This window comes from Diaphorina citri, unplaced genomic scaffold, assembly GCF_000475195.1.
Source record: "Diaphorina citri unplaced genomic scaffold, Diaci psyllid genome assembly version 1.1 scaffold1238, whole genome shotgun sequence".
Lineage (NCBI taxonomy): Eukaryota > Metazoa > Arthropoda > Insecta > Hemiptera > Psyllidae > Diaphorina > Diaphorina citri.
Genome location: NW_007378667.1, coordinates 64,203 through 88,337, shown reverse-complemented (window position 1 = coordinate 88,337; position 24,135 = coordinate 64,203). Strand labels below are relative to the sequence as shown.

The 24,135-nt window shown below is 40.9% G+C and overlaps 2 protein-coding genes and 1 long non-coding RNA gene across 3 annotated transcripts in view; 1 reads left to right on the top strand and 2 right to left on the bottom strand.

Annotated features, from left to right (window-relative positions):
- Positions 1 to 1,257: 1,257 nt before the first annotated feature.
- On the top strand, positions 1,258 to 2,360 carry LOC113465277 (ferritin heavy chain-like; the record flags this gene model as incomplete). The annotated part of the gene is given in 1 exon segment (XM_008479791.2): positions 1,258 to 2,360. A coding segment is annotated over 1 exon segment (324 nt), but the record flags the coding sequence as incomplete, so codon positions are not given.
- Positions 2,361 to 9,522: 7,162 nt separating this feature from the next.
- The window catches only part of LOC103514873 (pre-rRNA-processing protein TSR1 homolog), a 17,676-nt gene continuing 3,063 nt past the window's right edge, over positions 9,523 to 24,135 (bottom strand). The window contains exons 5-13 of the mRNA XM_026827722.1: positions 23,650 to 23,859; positions 23,137 to 23,329; positions 22,465 to 22,677; positions 20,845 to 20,926; positions 18,606 to 18,747; positions 12,438 to 12,606; positions 12,146 to 12,240; positions 11,557 to 11,667; positions 9,523 to 9,750 (exon numbers count right to left, since the gene is read on the bottom strand). Coding sequence (XP_026683523.1) covers positions 9,523 to 9,750; positions 11,557 to 11,667; positions 12,146 to 12,240; positions 12,438 to 12,606; positions 18,606 to 18,747; positions 20,845 to 20,926; positions 22,465 to 22,677; positions 23,137 to 23,329; positions 23,650 to 23,859 — 1,443 coding nt within the window. The remainder of the gene's footprint in view (positions 9,751 to 11,556; positions 11,668 to 12,145; positions 12,241 to 12,437; positions 12,607 to 18,605; positions 18,748 to 20,844; positions 20,927 to 22,464; positions 22,678 to 23,136; positions 23,330 to 23,649; positions 23,860 to 24,135) is intronic.
- Positions 18,748 to 20,068, bottom strand: LOC113469802. The gene is made up of 2 exons (XR_003393105.1): positions 19,982 to 20,068; positions 18,748 to 18,869 (listed from the first exon to the last, which is right to left on the bottom strand). It is a non-coding gene; the product is annotated as an uncharacterized LOC113469802 (long non-coding RNA).

Genomic DNA, 24,135 nt, shown 5'->3' with positions numbered 1-24,135 from the left:
TAGGCTACTACTATTATTGTGGTCAAATTCTCAAATTATATTGAGGATAAAATTCCATACCTCGGCTGGGCTTGAACCCACGCCCTCCTGGAAACTGAAGACCTCAGATGTTAGAGTTCCCTTTGTGAAACCTCCAGTTCCGTTAAGATCTAATAAAATTCATAAACCCTCCTCGAATAAAATTCATTTTTGATAGATCCTTGTTCATTTCACACACACATCGCGCAAACAATTTTTAATAATAATAATAGTGCTTATTTATGCTACTCGCATAGGACTGAAAAGTCCCTTTACTCCAGCATTAGGCTACTACTATTATTGTGGTCAAATTCTCAAATTATATTGAGGACAAAACACGACCAGCACTCTGAGACTTAGACGATAGTACAATGATTAGCAGGGCCGTATTTAGGACTCTCGGGCCCCCTCCCCCTCGACAAAATTTTGGATACGGCCCTGTTGGTTAGGATTAAGGCACATGCTCTGACAGTTTCAATGAATTTATTCATCTAAGGGTCCTGGAAACTGAAGAGGTCGTGATATGAAGTTAAGCTCGGACCAACTCTAGGCATCTTGAGATTGCGGATTTTATTTTACGTGCAGAATAAATACCTCAAGGTTAACGCGAGTTTAGTAGTAAGAATTTAATAGAGTATGTGGTAGGTAATAGGCTACTACTATTATTGTGGTCAAATTCTCAAATTATATTGGGGATAAAATTCCATACCTCGGCTGGGATTGAACCCACGCCCTCCTGGAAACTGAAGACCTCAGATGTTAGAGTTCCCTTTGTAAAACCTCCAGTTTTGTTAAGATCTAATAAAATTCATAAACCCTCATTGAATAAAATTCATTTTTGATAGATCCTTGTTCATTTCACACACATCGCGCAAACAATTTTTATGTACGAGTAAGTAGTGAAAACTTCATACCTCGGCTGGGATTGAACCCACGCCCTCCTGTTTACCAGGCGAGCGCCTTGACCACTACACCACCGAGGCAGGTTTTTATGTACGAGTAAGTAGTGCTTTATTTAGACTGTCAGCTTAGAACAAGATCATTCGAACAGTTTGAAAGAGCACAGTTTTTAAAAGCATTTATATGTTTGTGTTTGTTCTGAAACAAAGTAACAAGTGTGGCCCTCATTTTTTCCACCACTAGATCGTAGCACGAGATGAATAGATCTTTGTACCCCTCATTCATTCGAATAGTTTGAAAGAGCACAATTTTTAAAAGCATTTATATGTTTAATCCCAGGTGGACGAGCAGAAGAAGTCGGCCATCACCGAGTACAACTCTCTGGCCACCGCGGTAGATCTGCAGAAGGAACTCGCGGCCGGTGCCCACGACATCCACAAGGAGGCCATACGTCTCGGCCAAGCCTATCACGATCCGGAAATCAGCTCCTTCATTGAGAAGGAATTCGTGCATAAGTACTCCAGCAACATTCGCACCCTGGCCGGATATTTGGCCGATATGAACAGCATCATGTCTGAGTATACCGAGAATGGAGGCCCCAGTCTATCCCTGTACTTGTTCGACGAGTATCTGCAAAAGTCGCTAGGTGTCGCTGCCGCCTAAGAAGAGAGCTGTGAGAGAATGAATAGAGCCACCTCCATTTGTCAAGGGCACTCTTGACTTGTCGAAGTTAAAGAGAAAAACTTTCCCCTTAAGACGGATTTAAGGGGTTGAGTGCATTGGAACACATGCCTTCAGGCACACTCCATTTGTCAAGGGTCTATATTTAACTTGCCCTTGGGATCAATTTAAATTGAAGAAAACCATTTACTGATGAAAATTTGTAATATTTAACTCCAAACTCACGAAGCATTCGCTAGGTGTCGTTAGCGTCTAAGAGCCGAAAAGGTAGTGCCCATTGAGCATTAACTTGTTGATCAATCAAGGATCATATTTGAGGATTCGAGTTCTAAGCCCAGACTGCCAGTGTTTGTTTCTATGTTTTTAATGTGTTTTTCAGCGATTTCCAAATTAAGTCACCAAGTGGTTTACTTGACATTCAAGAAACCAAATGGAAAAGCAATATGTATGATCAACCGTCAATTCCTTTGTAATTGAACTTTCCATTTCTTTAAGTATTACCCGTATTTTTGGTTCAATGTGTGTTTTGATTATTGGTTTTGTTAATACACAAACATACTGAGATTACTTAAAATATTTTTTGTCTTTCTTTCTATGCTATTGTGTTTGCTAGAGTAGTCGAAATAAGACGACAAGTAGATTTATCTGTAATTCTGTATCACTCACTTGTTAGCCGTAAGTTATCCTAGTTTTAACAGGAATATTATTTATACAGTATCTGCCTATTAAAGAAGAACGAAATATTTTATTATTGTATGTAATCTATTGCTTTTTCTTTTCCTTTTTTATCTCCTCAGAAGCTTTTCTTTTTGTTTTATGAAAGTAATCGTGGTGACGGTATTTTGACAGGGTTTAGCCCAAGGGCGCTCAACCTTTTTTGAAGGCGGGCCAAATTTTGGATACGAGATCAGGCCGCGGGCCACATGATACGTTTGACTTAACTTTTGAAAACAAGATAATAATACTCATAACAATAATATTAGTATGAAACAAGTGTTTTTATTTGAAGTTAGGACTTTTAACAGAAAACCCTTAGCCGATGAACAACGATCTAGAGAGTTTTTGCGGCTCTTTGTTTTAGCTATCTTTTGGACGAAAAAAGAGTTTAATTGGTCTGTTTGTTAGAATGTTTGTAATAGCGGCACTATCTAAATCCCTGTGATAGGTCTTGGAAGCACTTACCACATACGATATTTTTATGATTGACATATCAAACTCTTTAAGAACCCGCTAACTAGTTAGCGAGAGAAGATAACTCTACAAGTAGGTAGATTATTTTTACAAGTACCCAGATAACTACTACCTTTGTGGTTAAAGCAATGAGTTGCCAATTACTCAACCTTGCCAACTTGTTTTAGATTGTAGGTATTCCCCTTGCGTTGTACAATTAACTCTAAAGTTGCTTTTACGCGTATTCACTGTCTTTTATAGACAGTCGATACAATTTTTACTTTCCTTATCCTATAGAAAGGAAAGTAATGTAATCGGGTCAAATTTTCGATGGTCAGTTTTTAGTGCCAAATCACGTTTTGAGGTCCCCAGAGCCTAAATCCAAAGTTTCATCCATTGGTCCGTGTGTGTGTCTGTCTGTCTGTCTGTCAACAAAATATCTCGAGAACGGTAAGAGCTAGAGACTTGAAATTTGGTATGTATCCATTGGCTTTCTAAAGAGTATTGATAGCTTAAATAGCTTGAAAGGGCAGCAGGCAGCATGTCACATCACAGTTATCTTATCTGGACATGTCATGTGTCAAGTGAGGAGGCAACAGATAATACTTTGCAACTCCTGACGAGCCTGTGGGTTTTGCCAATCAATTGAGCTACTTATTGAACTAATGATACGTCAACCGTATATTAGAGAAATTTTTAACTACATTTTTTATAGTTATTATAGGTACTTACCTAGTAGAAAACGCACCAGCCGTTCCGAAAACGAAACTTATCTGTTTAGGATAAAGTTCGCCTCGGGTGGGAATCGAACCCGCGACCTAGCGCTTACAAAGCAGGCGCGCTAGCTTCTAGCCTTTAAATAAGCTGACAAAAATTATTTAGATTTTGTTTTGGGAACCCCAAACCTCTCTAGCAACTTTTTTTTTTTTTTTTTTTTAATTATTTGTAAGCATAAGCACGAAACCAGTTAGTTAGCCCAACATCTTTGTTAACATAAACATAACAAGCAGCGATCAACTTCGGCCGACTGTAATGTAGACGAACCTCCATAGGAGATAGTACGTATAACCTGGGTTTTAATATGCTGACAAGCCAGCCTAGTTAGCTTAGTTGGTAGTGCGTCTGCCTTGTAAGCGCTAGGCCGCGGGTTCGATTCCCGCCCGGGGCGGGGATAATGTTCGTTCTCGGAACGGCTGGCTTTCCTCCTATCCTGTCTTCCTTCTCTCTTCGATTTCGGGACGATAAGACTTCTATTGTAAGCGCTAGGCCGCGGGTTCGATTCCCGCCCGGGGCGGATTTTATCCTGATGGGATAATGTTCGTTCTCGAGGCGGTAAGCGCTAGGCCGCGGGTTCGATTCCCGCCCGGGGCGGATTTTATCCTGGATAATGTTCGTTCTCGGAACGGCGCTAGACCCGGGTTCGATTCCCGCCCGGGGCGGATTTTATCCTGATGGGATAATGTTCGTTCTCGGAACGGCTGGCTTTCGTCCTACGGCATAAATTAAGTTAAGGTTCAGCCAGCCTAGCTAGCTTAGTTGGTAGTGCGTCTGCCTTGTAAGCGCTAGGCCACTGGGCTCGATTCCCGCCCGAGGCGGATTTTATCCTGATGGGATAATGTTCGTTCTCGGAACGGCTGGCTTTCTCCTATCCTCGATTCCCGCCCGGGCGGATTTTATCCTGATGGGATAATGTTTGTTCTCGGAACGGCTGGCTTTCTCCTATCCTGTCTTCCTTCTCTCTTTGCCAGCCTAGTTAGCTTAGTTGGTAGTGCGTCTGCCTTGTAAGCGCTAGGCCGCGGGTTCGATTCCCGCCCGGGGCGGGGATAATGTTCGTTCTCGGAACGGCTGGCTTTCCTCCTATCCTGTCTTCCTTCTCTCTTCGATTTCGGGACGATAAGACTTCTACCTTGTAAGCGCTAGGCCGCGGGTTCGATTCCCGCCCGGGGCGGATTTTATCCTGATGGGATAATGTTCGTTCTCGATGGAAGCGCTAGGCCGCGGGTTCGATTCCCGCCCGGGGCGGATTTTATCCTGATGGGATAATGTTCGTTCTCGGAACACCTAGGCCGCGGGTTCGATTCCCGCCCGGGGCGGATTTTATCCTGATGGGATAATGTTCGTTCTCGGAACGGGTTATAAGCGCTAGGCCGCGGGTTCGATTCCCGCCCGGGGCGGATTTTATCCTGTAAGCGCTAGGCCGCGAGTTCGATTCCCGCCCGGGGCGGATTTTATCCTCATGGGATAATGTTCGTTCTCGGAACGGCTCGCGCTAGACCCGGGTTCGATTCCCGCCCGGGGCGGATTTTATCCTGATGGGATAATGTTCGTTCTCGGAACGGCTGGCTTTCTGCCCGGGTTCGATTCCCGCCCGGGGCGGATTTTATCCTGATGGGATAATGTTCGTTCTCGGAACGGCTGGCTTTCGTCCAATCCTGTCTTTCTTCTCTCTTCGATTTCGGGACGATAAGACCATAGCAGTTACAGTTCCCTCTGTCAAACCTCTTAAAATAAAAAAAAATAAATATGCTGACAACAAATTAACATAGATACCAGGGTGTTAATATGATAATAATGTGAATAGTCCAAAATTTAAGCGACAAAGAAATTTTGGAAGTACGATAGTATGAGCGGTGTTGACAAAGAATGCAATGTTAATTAAATAGGTAGGTGTCTCGGTCGAGTTGTAGGTAGGTACACAGTTCAACCGAGTACCTAGCTAGGTCCAATTTTGATATGTCGGTGACCCTAGGTCCTTAAAAATAAAATACCTACTAATTAAAACTATTGAAAGCAAAAACTGATAGTTGACTAAGAAGAAATGACAAAAACCAATTTAGATAGGTACCAGTGTAATGTTTCGATATTACACCATCTGCCTTGTAAGCACGTCGCGGGTTATCCAATACAGAAAAGGTTCGTTCTCGTAATGTCTGGCTTTCTCTTATCCTACCTTAGTACCTTCCTCTGTTCGATTTCGGGACTATAGCAACTTAATATGTAGTTACAGTTCACTCTATCAGTTCTTTTTTTTTAATATTTGAACTCATTTTGCCCGGGAATCAAATCGTGCATACAAAATACATAGTTGGTAGGTATCAGCTTGGAGTTTTGCTTAGTGAATTTGAAATAATCATCACAAAATAGGTACTAGGTAGGGAGATATGTAGGAAAGAATTTAATTTCCGTCAAATAAAATTCACATTTGTTCTTGTTCAGCGTAAGTCCTCTCTCTTGTAATCGTTTCAACACAGCATGTCTGAGTATACCGAGAATGGAGGCCCCAGTCTATCCCTGTACTTGTTCGACGAGTACCTGCAAAAGTCGCTAGGTGTCGCTGCCGCCTAAGAGGGGAAGTAGGATTGAGCCACTCCTTTTTGTCAAGGGCACTCTTGAGTTGTCGAAGTTAAAGAGAAAAACTTTCCCCTTAAGACGGATTTAAGGGGTTGAGTGCATTGGAACACATGCCTTTAGGCTCACTCCATTTGTCAAGGGTCTAGGTTTAACTTGCCCTTGGGATCAATTTAATTTGAAGGAAACCATTTACTGATGAGAATTTGTAATCTTTAACTCCAAACTCACGAAGCATTCGCTAGGGGTCGTTAGCGTCTAAGAGCCGAAAAGGTAGTGCCCATTGAGCATTAACTTGTTGATCAATCAAGGATCATATTTGAGGATTGTGGTTCGAAGCCCAGACTGCCAGTGTTTGTTTCTATGTTTTTAATTTGTTTTTCAGCCATTTCCAAATTAAGTCACCAAGTGGTTTACTTGACATTCAAGAAACCAAATGAAAAAGCAATATGTAGGATCAACCGTCAATTCCTTTTAAGTTGAACTTTCCCATTTCTTTAAGTATTACCCGTATTTTTGGTTCAATGTGTGTTTTCATTGTTGGTTTTGTTAATACACATCATATATTGAGATTACTTAAAATATTTTTTGTCTTTTCTTTCTAAGCTATTGTGTTTGCTAGAGTAGTCGAAATAAGACCACAAGTAGATTTATCTGTAATTCTGTATCACTCACTTGTTAGCCGTAAGTTATCCTAGTTTTAACAGGAATATTATTTATACTGTATCTGCCTATTAAAGAAGAACGAAATATTTTATTATTGTATGTAATCGATTGATTTTTCTTTTCCTTTTCTATCTCCTCAGAAGCTTTTCTTTTTGTTTTATGACAGTAAAAGAATCGTGGTGACGGTATTTTGACAGGCTTTAGCCGATGAACAACGATCTAGAGAATTTTGGTGTTTTTGTTTTAGCTACATATCTTTTGGACGAAAAAAGAGTTTAATTGGTCTGTTTGTTAGAATGTTTGTAATAGCGACACTATCTAAATCCCTGTGATAGGTCTTGGAAGCCCTTACCTCGTACGATATTTTTAAGATTGACATATCAAACTCTTTAAGAACCCGCTAACTAGTTAGCGAGAGAAGATAACTCTACAAGTAGGTAGATTATTTTTACAAGTACCCAGATAACTATTAACTACCTTTGTGGTTAAAGCAATGAGTGCCAACTTGTTTTAGATTGTAGGTATTCCCGTTGCGTTGTACAGAATACTCTAAAGTTGCTTTTACGCGTATTCACTGTCTTTTATAGACAGTCGATACAATTTTTACTTTCCTTATCCTATAGAAAGGAAAGTAATGTAATCGGGTCAAATTTTCGATGGTCAGATTTTAGTGCCAAAACACGTTTTGAGGTCCCCAGAGCCTAAATCCAAAGTTTCATCCATTGGTCCGTGTGTGTGTCTGTCTGTCTGTAACTAAATATCTCGAGAACGGTAAGAGCTAAGAGCTAGAGACTTGAAATTTGGTATGTATCCATTGGCTTTCTAAAGAGTATTGATAGCTTAAATAGCTTGAAAGGGCAGCAGGCAGCATGTCACTCAGTTATCTTATCTGGACATGTCATGTGTCAAGTGAGGAGGCAACAGATAATACTTTGCAACTCCTGACGAGCCTGTGGGTTTTGCCAATCAATTGAGCTACTTATTGAACTAATGATACGTCAACCGTATATTAGAGAAATTTTTAACTACATTTTTTATAGTTATTATAGGTACTTACCTAGTAGAAAACGCACCAGCCGTTCCGAAAACGAAACTTATCTGTTTAGGATAAAGTTCGCCTCGGGTGGGAATCGAACCCGCGACCTAGCGCTTACAAAGCAGGCGCGCTAGCTTCTAGCCTTTAAATAAGCTGACAAAAATTATTTAGATTTTGTTTTGGGAACCCCAAACCTCTCTTATCTGGACATGTCATGTGTCAAGTGAGGAGGCAACAGATAATACTTTGCAACTCCTGACGAGCCTGTGGGTTTTGCCAATCAATCGAGCTACTTATTGAACTAATTGATACGTCAACAGTTTATTAGAGAAAATTTTAACTACATTTTTTATAGTTATTATAGGTACTTACTACTTACCTAGTAGAAAACGCACCAGCCGTTCCGAAAACGAAACTTATCTGTTTAGGATAAAGTTCGCCTCGGGTGGGAATCGAACTCGCGACCTAGCGCTTACAAAGCAGGCGCGCTACCTTCTAGCCTTTAAATAAAGCTGACAAAAATTATTTAGATTTTGTTTTGGGAACCCCAAACCTCTCTAGCAACTTTTTTTTTTCATTATTTGTAAGCATAAGCACGAAACCAGTTAGTTAGCCGAACATCTTTGTTAACATAACAAGCAGCGATTAACTTCGGCCGACTGTAATGTAGACGAACCTCCATAGAAGATAGTAGGTATAACCTGGGTTTAAATATGCTGACAACAAATTAACACAGATACCAGGGTGTTAATATGATAATAATGTGAATAGTCCAAAATTTAAGCCGCAAAGAAATTTTGGATGTACGATAGTATGAGCGGTGTTGACAAAGAATGTAATAATTAAATAGGTAGGTGTCTCGGTCGAGTTGTAGGTAGGTACATAGTTCAACCGATGAGATAGTACCTAGCTAGGACCTATTTTGATATGTCGGTGACCCTAGGTCCTTAGAAATAAAATACCTACTAATTAAAACTATTGAAAGCAAAAACTGATAGTTGACATGGAAGAAACGACAAAAACCAATTTAGATATAGGTACCAGTGTAATGTTTCGATATTACATCGTCTGCCTTGTAAGCACGCCGCGGGTTATCTTGACCCGATTACATTACTTTCCTTCCTATAGGATAAGGAAAGTAAAAATAGTAACCCACGAAGGAGAAACAACCAAAAGGGCTTTACAAGAGGAGCCGTATTTCATTAATTCATTATAGACCTCTGTGGTACTTTCGCCAAGGAGATACTTCAACACCCTGGCTGCCAAGACATATTGCAAAATATTTGGGTTTCACATTGACTGCTAGGATCTCTTGATAGACAGGACGATTATTTTATTATTATGATATACCAGTTTCAACTTATGTCTACAATATTATAGGTACATATGATGGTTTACATATCTACGTCATATTATGCATATTCAATTCAATTCAATTACAAAGCTACATATTCATAGTTAATATACATAATGATACGGTTCATACGTAGGCTGACCATACGTCCCGCTTTCGGCGGGACAGTTCCGCTTTGGAGCCTTTGGTCCCGCTGTCCCGAGAAATCCTCTGGGGGGCGCTAAAATGTCCCGCTTTCGCCCAAAGTACCGATTTTGTCCCGCTTTAGCTGGTCCGAACCTAATATTATCATTGAGAGCAATGAGCTCGGGAAAAAATCCATTTTACGATTCCAGCATGTGAAACTCCTTTAATAACATTTCTCCTTACCTAAAGGTTCCTTAATATGTCCGCGTCTCCCATATTTAGTTCTGAGCTCCACAGGTTTGAACCACTCGATATCTTCTCTATTGAAGAACATGAAGCGCACTACTGCGGATCGCTTGTGTATTTTCAGTGGATGGCCGCTTAGGATGACTCGCTTTACAATGAGACGATCTGGATTCACTGAGTGCACTGAGCCCACCGCTATCAACTCCTGAGGGAGAAACAAATAAAAGTACAGGGTTATTTATAAAAAAAATTTACATGGCTGAGAGGACAATTAAGTAGCTACTTTAAACCAGTAGCAAATCAGTGGTGGCATTAGCTACCAGAGTCTTCTTATATTTTACCTTTTTTTTCGTTCATTAGCTAAAAGAGTAGAAAGGAAAATTATATACTTGATACAATGGGTAAAGGAGACTGTTAGTAATGCTGTGGTGTTCTCAAAATTAGTGAAGAGTATCTTCACTTGACTGGAGTGGATTATGGACTGTCCCCTATCTAGTAGACGTTAATAAACAAGACTATAGATAAAAGGACAGACGAGTTGATATATTTCGACCACTACTATGGCCATCTTCAGAACAACTCTATGGCCATCTTCAGGACCACTACTATGGCCATCTTCAGGAGTTGTTCTGAAGATGGCCATAGTAGTGGTCGAAATATATCAACTCGTCTGCCCTTTTATCTATAGTCTTGTTTTTTAACGTCTATTAGATAGGGGACAGTCCATAATCCACTCCAGTCAAGTGAAGACCATGTCCAGAAATATGTATGATATTGTACTTGACCATTATCTCAAACTAAACAAATTTGTGAAGAGGCTTTCACGCTTTTCCCCGTGTTCAGATGGAGTCGGCGTTTTTCCGTCAGCCTCCCAATCAGCGCTGATTTTGGCTACAATTTTCTTACGACTGGATGCCCTTTGCACTCAACATCTGGGTCGAAATATATCAACTCGTCTGTCCTTTTATCTATAGTCTTGTTTTTTAACGTCTACTAGATAGGGGACAGTCCATAATCCACTCCGGTCAAGTGAAGACCATGTCCAGAAATATGTATGATATTGTACTTGACCGTTATCTCAAACTAAACAAATTTGTGAAGAGGCTTTCACGCTTTTCCCCGTGTTCAGATGGGGTCGGCGTTTTTCCGTCAGCCTCCCAATCAGCGCTGATTTTGGCTACAATTTTTTTACGACTGGATACCCTTTGCACTCAACATCTACTGTTCCTTTAGCAAGGGAAATTTCAAGCTGGTATACCTACTTACTCCCTGTTTAAGATCCCCCATCCAGACAAAATTGCTTGACCACCTTGATTTTTACTGTAGGGTAGGTAAGTATATTTCGTAAAAACACTTACCACAGAATCGTCCTTCATTTTCTTGAAGGCGAGTACAGGCGCTGGAGGATATAGTATAGGAGCATAACATGTTGCTATCACAGTGGCTTCAGGCTGAAAGAATCTCTCGTACTGAAACACAAACAAATTGAAACGAAAAGTAATAAATTTGACTGGACTGAAGCTTTTCTTTTTTTAAAGAGTTTTGACAAAGGGAACTGTAACTGCTAAGGTCTTATCGTCCCGAAATCGAAGAGAGAAAAGGAAGACAGGATAGGAGAAAGCCAGTCGTTCCGAGAACGAACCTTATCCGTTCAGGATGAAATCCTCCCCGGGCGGGAATCGAGCCCGCGAACTAGCGCTTACAAGGTACATAGATGCGCTACACACCAAGCTATCTAGGCTTGGTGAGTAGCGAAAAAACAAAACAATAATTCTCCTTCTTCGCCTTTTCCCATGTTCAGATGGGGTCGGCGTTTGTCGTCGGCCTCTCAATCAGCTTCAGAGTGATCGCTTTGAGGCCAACATCAACATCTACTGTTCCTTTAGCAAGGGAAATTTCAAGCTGGTATACCTACTTACTCCCTGTTTAAGATCCCCCATCCAGACAAAATTTCTTGACTACCTTAATTTTTACTCTAGGGTAGGTAAGTATATTTCGTAAAAACACTTACCACAGAATCGTCCTTCATTTTCTTGAAGGCGAGTACAGGCGCTGGAGGATATAGTATAGGAGCATAACATGTTGCTATCACAGTGGCTTCAGGCTGAAAGAATCTCTCGTACTGAAACACAAACAAATTGAAACGAAAAGTAATAAATTTGACTGGACTGAAGCTTTTTTTAAAAGAGTTTTGACAAAGGGAACTGCTAAGGTCTTATCGTCCCGAAATCGAAGAGAGAAAAGGAAGACAGGATAGGAGAAAGCAATAATTCTTCTTCTTTGCCTTTTCCCATTTCAGAGGGGTCGGCGTTTGTCGTCGGCCTCTCAATCAGCTTTAGAGTGATCGCTTTGAGGCCAACTGGTTTTGGTTAAACAAATTTTTCCGAGTGGGATGCCCTTCGCACTCAACCTTCGCTATTTATATAGCGTGAGGAAATTTGGGCTAGTCTTCTACTCTTCTCCCTGTTTATAGTCCCCTAGCTAGACGCTGATCTACTCTCTGTTTATAGTCCCTCAGCCAGACCTTAAAGCGTTTAATTATTGTTTTGTAAAAAACAAAACAATAATAAAACGCTTTAAAAAACTAGACTTTCCATTACCTTATGCTTGTTCCCGTTCGTATGCTGACTGAACACCGGGCTTGCTTTGAAGCGCCTAAACCCGCATTGGAACCACAGTTCCTCCTTAGACGCCATAGTCCCCTAGCTAGACGCTGATCTACTCTCTGTTTATAGTCCCTCAGCCAGACCTTAAAGCGTTTAATTATTGTTTTGTAAAAAACTAGACTTTCCATTACCTTATGCTTGTTCCCGTTCGTATGCTGACTGAACACCGGGCTCGCCTTGAAGCGCCTAAACCCGCATTGGAACCACAGTTCCTCCTTAGAAGCTACCGGGTCCTGCGTGCGTTGTAGCGTGCTCGGACGTTTGAGTAGCATGTTGAGTACGGACATCTTGTGTTCGTGCGGTAGGAGACCGTAGATGAGGAACGGGGCACCCTGGTAGGCGAGAAACTGGGACTCGAGCACGTTGTCAATGTGTACGGTGATGTACCACCCTGGCTGTGGAGAAGAGGATTAGGGGGGACAAGATTAGTCCAGTGGTAACACCCACCTCTATGGCCGAGTGGTCAAGAGCATTGACTCTCAACCCGGAGGTCCTGGGTTCGAATCCCGGCCAGGGCGGAAATTTTCTGACGAACTTTTCCGTTCTTGGATAGGCACTGGATGTAAAAGAATGTGCCTTGAAGTAATACAAAAGCGGTCACTTTACTCTAGCAGTAGGCTACTACTATTATTGTGGTCCAATTCTCAAATAATATTGAGGATAAAATTCCATACCTCGGTTCGGATGGAACCCACGCCCTCCTGTTTACCAGGCGACCGTCTTGGGCACTACACCACCAAGACAGGAAGATATTTGACAGAGGGAACTGTGACTAAGGTCTTATTGTCCCGAAAGCGAAAATAGAAGGAAGACAGGATAGGAGAAAGCTAGCCATTCCGAGAACGAACCGTATCTGAATAAAGTTCGCCCTGGGTGTCTTGAGATTTCAGCTGACCATCGAACATACACTTCATATGGCCATGAGTACCTGCAAGAAAACGCAGGAAAGAAACATAGTTAGTACGGATCTGAACAATTTTGAGAAGAAAAGAAAAGAAAAAGGAATTTTAATTGTGTTGAGCATAAATGCTTGTGAAAAATCTCGTTCCCTGCCTAATGCACTACGACTTTTTTTTTTTTTTTTTTTTTTAGACGTTTGACAGAGGGAACTGTAACTGCTAAGGTCTTATCGTCCCAAAATCGAAGAGAGAAGGAAGACCGGATAGGAGAAAGCCAGCCGTTCCGAGAACGAACTGACTGACACTGAAAAGAGTTGCGTTTGTGTACATTTTATCAATGGACCAGTTGCGCTTACTTAGGTGAGGTTTCAAAGTCAAAGAGCAGAAAAAAAATGAGGAACTAGGGAATTTTTCTTTTTCTCCTACGACTTCTAGATCCGGAGAATAATGGATTAAAAAAATACCGATAAATCTTATTTCACTGAAGACACGGAATCAGCATACGCTCCCGCGATGACGTTACAATAACTGCCCCGAACAAAGCTCTCTATCACAGTTTTCCCAAAACAATTTGGACAGACGGACCAGACATACAAACATACCCCATATTTCTCTCTTTATAGGTACATAGAAATTCCGAGAAATACTCGTAAGTAGAAATTTCGAGATAGGAAGCAGGGTAAATACACAATGACGCAGTATACCTAACACGTAAAAATAAACGTACATACCTACGTAATAAACATAAATATGCTACCTCGCATTGACAAACGTGGCAATAAACATAATAAGGTACATTGGTACATAAACATGTTACCTACTTATGTTTTATGTTTCATAATTAGACATAATAACCTCATAGGCAGGTAGTGATGGGTAAATACCCGGGTACTTATTTTTGGGGTAAATACCCTGGGTATTTACCCGGGTAAATACCCAATTTTTATAAATACCCGGGTATTTTCAAGAAGCACCTCAGTCGATTTGTGCCCAGGAAATTAAAAAAAAAAAAAAGTGACGATGTTTTTTGTTTATTTTTCTTCTTTTTTTAAAATACCCGGGTATTTACCCACCCTGGGGGTGGATAAATACCCGGGTAAATACCCAATTTTTATTTACCCACCCAGTGGGTATTTACCCACGACCCATCACTACCTATAATGACCAGTGCCAGAGAATGTGTGGAAATTTCCTCCCATTTTCTCATTGACTCATATTGGACAATTATTTCGCACTATGATTTGATGTGTGATCAGATGATCACATTTGTAATTTCCCTGCTTCAATTGCCTTTAAAGAAGAAAAATTCTCTTGTAATTTTTCTCCGAGTCTTCAAAGAACCAACCTCAGTGGTTCATTAGCACGGTGGATTCTGTGTCTGGAGGTTGGTGGTTCAAGTCCGAGCCAAGTCGTAAAAAGTAGCAAAGTGAATTGAGCGGGGAACTTGTGTCAAGCACTAAGTGCGAACATGTGTTCGCACTTAGTGCTTGACACATGTTGTTCTTATAGAGTTTTTATGTCCGATTACGCAATGTGGAGAAAACTTAGAGCTGATGAAGTGATGATACACGAATAATACCCCACCCCGGCTATTTTTTTCGGCTACCCAAGATTGGATTTTAAAGGACCTTTTTATTGCGTGGCGGAATGGGATGCTGTCTTTTGGTACAAGGGGTAGGTAGCCTCCGTGGCCTAGAGGCTAACGGCTATCACACTAGGCTTGCACGCCGGATTTACCACAAATAATTTGAGATGTGGTACAACAGGGCGCGTATGCTGCCCTGTGATTTTAAGACCATGAGATAGTTTCTCTTAAAGAGGTATATTGTGGCCAGCCACTCACACTGTCTGACAGATCTGGCGGCTTATCAGACGATGCCGTGGACTACGGTACAAGGCAAATGCTATGCCCAAAGCGGCTCAATACGTCAATGTGAACGTGCAGTACCCCATGTGTTATCTGTGTTAGTTTTGTCATGTACATCTCAAATGTCATTACATGGAAATCTTCAAGTGACATCGAACTATCGAACCTCACGTCCTAATCAATAAAAGTTAACAATGAAACAATCGAGTGTACACTAGATAAGATTAGCAACTCACGTCATCTGTCAGCAAACAAATCAATTTAATCAATATACGAGGAGACTATATCAATAATTATGTAAGTAGGTATAAGAAAGAATCAATAAAATAATGTAAGTACATAGGTATAAGAATCAATAATTATGTAAGTATAATTTCGCGGTTCAATCTGTGAGAATATATAGTGTTTGTGGGAACAAAATGTATGGATTATTCCGGGAAATAACCCCAAAATTCCGCGAAACGATTCCCGGAAATAGCACAGAAATTCCTCAAAATGGCCTCGAGATTCTACGAAATTACGCGGGAATTCCTGGAAATTGCTCGCGGATTCCGCAAAAATGGTCTGAAAGAATGGGGTCCAGTGAATTGAACGTTGACATGGTATCCCACAGTGTAAGAAGGATCGATCACTCAAGTTAACACCGTCCTACGTGGTTAGTATTTGGATGAGTAAAAAACCATCTGGACACATCACATTCGGCCATTTCTAACTTGGGAATTCAATATGTTCATTCTTTGATTTATTCTGGTAGGTAACTTAGTAGGTATTAAACCTCAGCCTGTTAAATTAAGGCATACCTTTTTCATATCATAACAGGTGAAGTTTTTCATATCTTAACAGGTCAGACACTTGGGAATTCAATATGTTCATTCTTTGATTTATTCTGGTAGGTAACTTAGTAGGTATTAAACCTCAGCCTGTTAAATTAAGGCATATCTTTTTCATATCATAACAGGTCAGACTTGTCAGTCTGAGCTGACGTGACGGTATGATAACAGGACTTTTTAGTTTTAGCAGATTGTGAATTAATAGGTCTTGTTAGTTTCTAGTCTCAGCCGACACGAGTTAGTTTATAGTCTTAGCCGACAGTATAAATATTTGAATAATAAGGTAAGGAATAGCGTTACCGCGTGACAAGTCGCATAAATCAATATTGAACTCAAGGTGCTGATTGACACATAATTGCTTATCTTGACACATGTAAAGACAAAGACCCCAGTAACAGACACACGCTTCCATTATCTACCCCCGGGGACACTTACAATACTTCTAACAAGCTCTAATATACTCATAATTCCAGTGTGCTTGGTACTTGTAACTCTAATCTCTAATGTACTTCGAACAAGATATAATAAGGTAATGTACTTATAACTCATACAGGGTTTATACGCTTTTCCAGAGAAGAAAAAGGAAAATTCCGTTGGTCCTCATTTTTCCTGCTCTATGACTTTGAAACACCACCCAAGTAAGCGCAACTGATCTATTACCACAGATACCAGGGTGTTAATATGATAATAATGTGAATAGTGTTAATATGATAATAATGTGAAAAATTTAAGCGACAAAGAAATTTTGGAAGTACGATAGTATGAGCGGTGTTGACAAAGAATGCAATGTTAATTAAATAGGTAGGTGTCTCGGTCGAGTTGTAGGTAGGACATAGTTCAACCGATGCGATAGTAGGTAGGTCCTATTTTGATATGTCGGTGACCCTAGGTCCTTAAAAACATATTTCCCATGAGTTTTCCAGAAAATTAGGGGGCGGAGGTACTTGAAAATCAGTAAGATTACCCCTTCATTTAAATAAAATATGCAACATGCAGAACGGCAAGGAATATAAGGGGGAATGCGCCGCAGGCCGTTTTTCGGAAAAAACTTGATATTTAATTTGAATATTTTTAATTTTTGACCGGGTGGCAAATTCCATGACTTTTCCAGGTTTTATTTAAATTTTCACGATTTTCCATGACCTTTTGGCCAATTTTCAGATTCCATGACTTTTCCAGTTTTTCCAGGTCGCGTATAAACCCTGTCATATACACACTTCCAACTCCAATGTACGAGTAGGTATGTACTCTTGATTCTAATGTAACTCTAATGAATACTGATATTCTCAAGAGGGTAGATAAGATCTTGCATAATCTAAACGGTAGACACTTGAGGCGTAAACTCTCTTGATGAATTGCCCGGGGAATTGTTGAACAAAGAAACGTTTAAAAGTAGCGTCCATAGGATAAACTTAGGGAACTGTAACTGCTAAGGTCGTCCCGAAAGCGAAGAGAGAAGGAAGACAGGATAGGAGAAAAACAGCCGCTCCGAGAACGAACCTCATCAGTTTAGGATAAAATCCTCCCCAGACGGGAATCAAACCCGTGACCTAGCGCTTACAAGTCGCACTACGCTCCAACCTAACGAGGCTGGCTAAGGATCTTACTTCATACAGGTTCTAGGCGATGCTGATCGATTTAATTTATTATTTATTTCCCCATCCGTGGCACAAGCTCCGGCTTTTACGGATGGGTATACCATTTGCATTTGTTAACTATTTATTTGATGAGAGAATTGTTCTGAAAAACCAATAAATGGAAACTTGTAAAATGAATAAAATAAATAATGTGAAGTTGTGGACACTACTTGAGTTCTACCTAGATAATTTTGCATTTGGTTTGTCTTTTTATGTCAGAGCCGAGACCCGAACCCACCATCTCCGGATCGAGATTCAGTGCTCTTTCGGAAAATAATACGATGAACAATCCAATATAATGTAACAAGATAGTAAAATAATGTATTTAAAATGAAATTTAGATACAAAAGTACCTACATATCTTACAATTTCATAGAATTAAAACAAGAAAATATCTGATATCAACTTCCAATAAGGGTAAAATAAAGAGCCCACTAAAGATATTTTAGGCAACTCGCTTGAATGGGATACCTTGTCGAAATCTGGAGAAGGAAGGGACAACCCACTGTTGGCCGGGACCACAATCTGTATTTAAACTCGGTTTAATTTAAATCAAGTTTAATCTGACATTTTGGTCCTGGCCAATAAATACCTTGCTGAAATTGTTGCCTATGACACCACCTGAGGGGGGGGGGGGGGGGGGGCAAGATTAGTCCAGTGGTAACATCCACCTCTGTGGCCGAGTGGTCAGGAGCATTGACTCTCAACCTGGAGGTGCTGGGTTCAAATCCCGGCCAGGGCGGAATTTTTCTGACCGAACTTTTCCGTTCTTAGATAGGCACTTGATGTAAAAGAATGTGCCTTGAAGTAATACAAAAGCGGTCCCTTTACTCTAGCAGTAGGCTACTACTATTATTGTGGTCCAATTCTCAAATTATATTGAGGATAAAATTCCATACCTCAGCTGGGATTGAACCCACGCCCTCCTGTTTACCAGGCGACCGTCTTGGGCACTACACCACCAAGACAGGAAGATATTTGATAGAGGGAACTGTGACTAAGGTCTTATTGTCCCGAAAGCGAAAATAGAAGGAAGACAGGATAGGAGAAAGCTAGCCACTCCGAGAACGAACCTTATCTGAATAAAGTTCGCCCTGGGCGGGAATCAAACCCACGACTTGGCGCTTACAAGGCAACCAAGACATTCTTCCCTATTCTCACCTGAGCACCCTCCGTGTCTTCAATCTGTTTGAGGACTCGCTTCCTCGTCCTATCGAAGTTCTGGAACTGGAAGATCCTCGCATAGTCCAGAGGCAGATTCTCCTTGGGGTCCCAGGCAGACGTACGGAAAGACTCTAGGCCATGTTGCCTAGGACACCACCTCATAGTTCCATTTGGGAAACACACGCTTGTATAGATGCATGAGGACCGTGTCTTGAGATTTCAGCTGACCATCGAACATACACTTCATATGGCCATGAGTACCTGCAAGAAAACGCAGGAAAGAAACATAGTTAGTAGGGATCTGAACAATTTTGAGAAGAAAAGAAGAAAAAAAAAAGGAATTTTAATTGTGTTGAGCATAAATGCTTGTCAAAAATGTCGTTCCCTGCTTAATGCACTACGCCGAATTCCATGGCATGACTTGGACTCGAACCACCAACCTCCAGATCCGAAGTCCACCGCGCTAACCACTACACCACTGAGGTTGGTTAGAAGAAAGAAGAAAAAAAACTATCCCGGTCACTTTCAATAGAAATAAGGTATGTCCACACATAGTCGACCCCGCTCGACCCCCCGGACACATTTTTAGAAAATGTACAAGTAGTCTTCTTCTTTCTTTTCCGTGTTCAGACGGGGTCAGCGATTTTTCAACAGCCTCGCAATCAGCCTTAACTAAGGTGATCGCTTTGGGCTAACATTTGGTTTTGGCTGCCTTCGCACACTCAACCTTTGCTATTTCTTTAGCAAGGGAAAATTCAGGCTGGTATCCTCCCTGTTTAAAGACCCCCAGCCAGACTACCTATAGAGTATAGACTGTACAAGTAGTATTGACGTGAAATCGAAAACGAAAATTGCGCGATTGTCTATTTCTTAGTAGTACTTCAGTTTAGTAGTTCATTAAAGCTTAGCCTTGTTCCCTAATATTTTTTCCTTACCTAAAGGCTCCTTAATATGTCCGCGTCTCCCGTATTTAGTTCTGAGCTCCACAGGTTTAAACCCCTCAATATCTTCTCTATTGAAGAATATGAACCATACCCTCACCCTCCTTAATATTACTTATCCTTACCTAAAGGCTCCTTAATATGTCCACGCCTTCCATATTTAGTTCTGAGCTCCACAGGTTTAAACCACTCAATATCTTCTCTGTTGAAGAACATGAACCATACCCTCCTTAATAAGTCCTGAAACTCCTTAATAACATTTCTCCTTACCTAAAGGCTCCTATCCTTAATATGTCCACGCCTTCCATATTTAGTTCTGAGCTCCACAGGTTTAAACCACTCAATATCTTCTCTGTTGAAAAACATGAACCATACCCTCCTTAATAATATTTCTCCTTACCTGAAGGCTCCTTAATAACAACAACTCCTTACCTAAAGGTTCCTTAATATGTCCGCGTCTCCCATATTTAGTTCTGAGCTCCACAGGTTTAAACCACTCAATATCTTCTCTGTTGAAAAACATGAACCATACCCTCCTTAATAATATTTCTCCTTACCTGAAGGCTCCTTAATAACAACTCCTTACCTAAAGGTTCCTTATTAATAAGTCCTGAAACAAACCCACGACTTGGCGCTTACAAGGCAACCAAGACATTCTTCCCTATTCTCACCTGAGCACCCTCCGTGTCTTCAATCTGTTTGAGCACTCGCTTCCTCGTCCTATCAAAGTTCTGGAACTGGAAGATCCTCGCATAGTCCAGAGGCAGATTCTCCTTGGGGTCCCAGGCAGACGTACGGAAGGACTCTAGGCCGGAGTTTTAAGAGACCCTCTGTTAGTACCTACCTTTTCTGAGGGTTTCTAAGGAGCCTTTGCTCTTATGTTTGCCATGTTTGTGGGATTTGTTAGTTTGCTTCAAAAGTCCTGGTCGATGACTTTGCTGCTGTTGATCTACAGCCATGGCTTTGGTCATCTTATAGAATACAGAGGTGGAAGAACAAAGGAAACTTCAATCACAACTTATTAAAGCACATTACTGAAATACTGACATGATTAAACTGTACAGTTACAAGAAAAAGAAAAGCTCTTTTTCGGAGATTTTCAGCAAAAAACCATTTTTATTTTTTAATTTTTATCACTTCTAGTCACATGGTCATTGGTCAAAAGAAAAAAGTAAACAAAGCACGTGTGAGAAGTTATCGCATTCTTCAATCATTTCCCCTACTTTTCTTTTCCGCGAAGTGCTGCACTCTAGCGGTGAAAAAAGATCGTCTCGAAAAAGCCCTACTCTAGGCCACGATACTTCTGGAATCGAACCCGGGCCGGTGTGTCCAGAGGCGTGTCTAACTCGTCTGGGAACTGCGCGTCCATGTGAGCTTCTGGGGAGGGGGGAATAGAATGGGAGGGAGGTTAGTTTTTTTTTAAGATGAGTGTTTCACAACTGCTATATTGAAACCAACCTCAGTAGTGCAATTGTTAACGCGCTGGATTTTGGATCAGGAGGTTGGTGGTTCGAGTCCAAATAAAGTCATAAATTTATCTAGGTGTTTTAATTGGGGAACAATATTTGTGACAAGCATATAAATATGCTTAACACAATTAAAAATTCCTCCCTTTTAACTGCTATATTGAAACAACTGCCACATTAAACTCGTGTGGTCTATGTTGTAGGATGCCTGTCCCGTAGTATGCCTCTCATCAGATGGGCGAGAAGAGACACAATACGGCTTTTACGGATGGGTATACCATTTGTTAACAATTTATTTGATGAGAGAGTTGTTCTGAAAAACCAATAAATGGAAACTTGTAAAATGAATAAAATAAATAATGTGAAGTTGTGGACACTACTTAAGTTCTACCTAGATGATTTTGCATTGGGTTTGTCTTTTTATGTCAGAGGCGGGATTCGAACCCACCATCTCCGGATTGAGATTCAGTGCTCTTTCGGAAAATGATACGATGAACAATCCAATATAATGTAACAAGAGAGTAAAATAATGTATTTAAAATGAAATTTAGATACAAAAGTACCTATGTACATATCTTACAATTTCATAGAATAGAGCCAAGTGACAAGATCAACTTCCAACAAAGGTAAAATAAAGCCCACTAAAGATATTTCAGGCAACTCGCTTGAATGGGATACCTTGTCAAAATCTGGAGAAGGAAGGGATACCTTGCTGAAATCTGGCCATGGGGCAACCCACTGTTGGCCGGGACCACAAGCTGTGTATTAACTTGGTTCGAGTTAAACCTAGTTTAATCTTACATTAAGGTCCTGACCAATAGACAAATACCTGATATTGTTGCCTAGGAATGGGAGGTTTGTTTTTTTTTTTTTTTTTTTTTTTTTTCAAGATGAGTGTTTCACAACTGCTATATTGAAACCAACCTCAGTAGTGCAATTGTTAACGCGTTGGATTTTGGATCTGGAGGTTGGTGGTTCGAGTCCAAATAAAGTCATACATTTATCTAGGTGTTTTAATTGGGGAACGATATTTGTGACAAGCATTTAAATATGCTTAACACAATTAAAAATTCCTCCCTTTTACTTAAATGCTATATTGAAACAACTGCCACATTAAACTCGTGTGGTCTATGTTGTAGGATGCCTGTCCCGTAGTATGCCTTTCATCAGATGGGCGAGAAGAGACACAATATTTCCCATGTAGGTGCTGGGTCAACACAAGAATACCAGAAAGTAACCCGTTGAAATATTTGCAATCGAAAAAGGAGTACAAATTTTTATTCTGTGAGGGTCGTTACTATGGTCGGAACTTTGGTCAGTGCTCCGTTGAAGACGCTTCTATTCATAAGTATGGTTTGTTTTCTCTTGGGTCGGTACTAGGCTCTGGTCGATGGTCGGTTCTCCGTTGTGGACGGTGACCATAGACCATTGACTTTCGACCCTACTTACCTTGTAGTTTAGCCAAAGCTTCCTGTTCTTCTTCCATGTCCATGGCTTTGTCATACTTGTCCTTGTCTACAGGGACTTCAGAATACGTGCTCATTGTTTCTTCATCAGCTTCCATCTTCCCGCTAGATTCTGCCACTGACATTGCATCATCATCATCTTCTTCTTCACTGTCCCCGTCTTCACTCTCCTCATCTGAACTCATGAATTCTTCCTCTGTAGGAAAGAGAGAAAAAAATTGTCCGAATTAGAGAAAGTCGTGGTAACGACAGGATAGTTTAAAAAATTTGAAAACGCTTGGAAAGGTGTGTGGAAGAAAAAAAATATCACCCAACCAACCCTTAAAAACGTAAGCCAGCCATTCACTATCAGGTAGACTTGACCGGTCACATGAGAGACCCGAAAGGTTTGTCTGATTTTGTTGAAATTTGTAGGTACAACATGTTCAAGATCTACCACATATTTGCTTATTGAGTTTTGACCACAATCACTTTTGGGGCTTTGCATAGGCCAATCTGAAAGAAAGAGATTTAAGAGAAAGTCCGCCTTCCATATTTAGTTCTGAGCTCCACAGGTTTGAACCACTCAATATCTTCTCTGTTGAAAAACATGAACCATACCCTCCTTAATAAGTCCTGAAACTCCGTCCACTGAACCATTAGTATCAGATGTTACCTGCATCACTATCAGGTATCCAAGCAGCCTGGTAGTCGGAAAAGCCGCGCGGTACTTTTTTTACTCTGGCCCGTGTCTTCGCCTCTTCCTTCCCCTGACTACTATTAGCCTCAGCCTCGGCTAATTCTTCCCCGGTAGGCCATGTCTGCTCTGCATCCATTGGGTCCGGCACAATCTCACTCTGAAGAGAAACCTGGTGAAAGAAGAGAAACGAAATAAATCTCATATTCTTTGTGGTAAAACGGAGCTTTTTCACAACTTTAGTGGATATCACAGCATCACTTTGCAATTAATTTCCATAATTCAATAATCTTTTTGGGCTGACAATGCCGCCACTGGTCGCTACTCGATTGTCCTCACGAGGATGAGTGCACCCCGAACTCCAAGCACAGAGTCGAAAAAACTTCGACCCCACAGGAGGTTCTGGGTTCAATTCACGGGTAATTTCCTGTGGTCAAGCCTAGTGTGATACCCAGACAATCAGTTGATCATTATGATCAAGTAAGTACTTACCTGTTTAGCAGGATCAGCCTTATCCAGAACTCTCACACTCTCCTCAGCCATTCCATCCTGTTTGTGTGGATTTAGAGGATGAGGATCATCTGATATATCAATCTGGAGCATTTGAAAATCTCCCCAGCCGGGGATATGAACCAAGGAATTCACTGAGAGGTTCTGACCACGCAGATACCCGGTCACTTTCAGAACACCTTTGGTATTGTCCTGGAATAAAAAGAAAGCATGTAAACATTTTGATTAATTTTAATTGGCATTAGGGGTAGATTTCAATTTGGCAACAAGTTATCACTCTCCTGAGCCTCCTCACATTGACCTCATCCAGCCTGAGTGGGGCCGGGAAAAGCCAACAGCATGTGATTGCCCAGATGGTCACCCATCTGGATACCAATCACGTACAACGTTGCTTAACTTAAGTGATACAGCTATTGCAACTGAATAGATTTTCCCTTAACCTATCTCATGTGCAGTCTGGTAGGTTCA